The sequence below is a fragment of the Trypanosoma grayi genome, assembly GCF_000691245.1.
Source record: "Trypanosoma grayi strain ANR4 Tgr_1926_V1, whole genome shotgun sequence".
Classification (NCBI taxonomy): domain Eukaryota; phylum Euglenozoa; class Kinetoplastea; order Trypanosomatida; family Trypanosomatidae; genus Trypanosoma; species Trypanosoma grayi.
Window position 1 is genome coordinate 1 of NW_008827544.1, and position 1,685 is coordinate 1,685.

Below are 1,685 nucleotides of genomic sequence, written 5' to 3' on the forward strand. Positions count from 1 at the left end.
GCCAAGGCTGCTGCTCCCGCCAAGGCTGCCGCCGCGCCTGCCGGCAAGAAGGCTGGTGGCAAGAAGTGAAGCGTACCCCAAGACCAGTAAGTCGTTTTCATTTGTTTTTTTTTCTTCCACTGAGTGAAGAAGCGTAGACTTGGTGCTCCTTCCGCAAGACTGGATAGAGGATCCTCTGTGAGGGTATGCTGTAGACTGGATTTAAACCATTCTTGCTTTTCTTTTCTCTCCCGTTTTTCTTTTATTGGTCGACATTTGCGCAGTTGTGTGGCGGTGTATCCCGCACAGCGCAAAGAAGTTGCGAACGAAAATGTCGCACGCCACGTCTGATTTGGAGTACTTTAAATGTGACATGTGCGGAGTGTACCTCCACAAGGACATCTTCTGCAATCACCGGCGTGAGTGTAAAGGCCTTGACTCGAAGGAGCTGAAGAAGGGACAGTGCCGTCAAATCGAGGCTGCATTAAATGACGAAATGCGGCGCCGGCTTGCGTCACAAATGGGAGAGGAAAAAGCCCTCGTGCCCGTTGAGCTCGCCGAACGGCACCAACAGGCACGCGTGCGGCGGAATGTGGCAGACGCGTATCAGGCCGACCTAGACAAGAAGATGCAGGAGTGCTTTGCACCTGAAAAGATGAAGGCGCTCGCAGCGTTTCTTGAGGAGTGATGCGTGGATATCATGCAGCATCTGTATCCACTCCTTGGACTGTTGTTCTTTTTTGTTCGTCAGCGGTCGATGAAGAGACACAGCTGCCTTTCTTGTCATGGCCACACACATGTAGAGTACATGGATCACGACACAATAAGGCTGTGTGTTGCACTGAGGGGAAGCATTACGCTATTATTGTTGTTGACTCTTCTGCTCTGTTGCCTTGCTGCAAGAAAAGTTTGAGAGTGGTGCAACATATGTTTTCCTCGTATCCAGTACCGCTGCTTCTAACATGAAATCCTATATCTTATTCTTTAATTTTTTTTGTTTCCTGTAGGCATTCACACTTCGCGTCGTAAAGCACACACGATTACACGATGGTGTCGCTGAAGCTGCAGGCTCGCTTGGCTGCGGACATCCTCCGCTGCGGTCGCAACCGTGTGTGGCTGGACCCCAATGAGGCGATGGAGATCCAGAACGCAAACTCGCGCAAGAGTGTGCGCAAGCTGATCAAGGATGGTCTTGTCATCCGCAAGCCTGTCAAGGTGCACTCGCGCTCCCGCTGGCGTCACATGAAGGAGGCGAAGAGCATGGGCCGCCACGAGGGAACTGGCCGCCGTGAGGGTACCCGCGAGGCGCGCATGCCGAGCAAGGAGCTGTGGATGCGCCGTCTGCGCATTCTCCGCCGCCTGCTGCGCAAGTACCGCGAGGAGAAGAAGATCGACCGCCACATTTACCGCGAGCTGTACACCAAGGCGAAGGGCAACGTGTTCCGCAACAAGCGCAACCTTATGGAGCACATCCACAAGGTGAAGAACGAGAAGAAGAAGGAGCGCCAGCTGGCTGAGCAGCTTGCGGCGAAGCGCCTGAAGGATGAGCAGAACCGCCACAAGGCCCGCAAGCAGGAGCTGAAGAAGCGCGAGAAGGACCGCGAACGTGCGCGCCGCGAGGATGCCGCCGCCGCTGCTGCCGCCAAGTTGAGCGCTGCCGCCAAGAAGGCCGCTGCACCTGCTGGCAAGAAGGGCGTGAAGGCTGC

General features: G+C 55.1%; 2 protein-coding genes across 2 annotated transcripts; both read left to right on the forward strand.

Moving 5' to 3' along the window:
- Positions 1-310: 310 nt before the first annotated feature.
- DQ04_19261000 (hypothetical protein) lies at positions 311-667 on the forward strand (the record flags this gene model as incomplete). Its single annotated transcript, XM_009317803.1, has 1 exon — positions 311-667. The coding sequence occupies one exon, from the start codon at positions 311-313 to the stop codon at positions 665-667; it is 357 nt and encodes a 118-aa protein (XP_009316078.1).
- A 359-nt stretch (positions 668-1,026) lies between these two features.
- On the forward strand, positions 1,027-1,683 carry DQ04_19261010 (putative 60S ribosomal protein L19; the record flags this gene model as incomplete). The annotated part of the gene is made up of 1 exon (XM_009317804.1): positions 1,027-1,683. A coding segment is annotated over one exon (657 nt), but the record flags the coding sequence as incomplete, so codon positions are not given.
- Between the last annotated feature and the right edge of the window lie 2 nt (positions 1,684-1,685).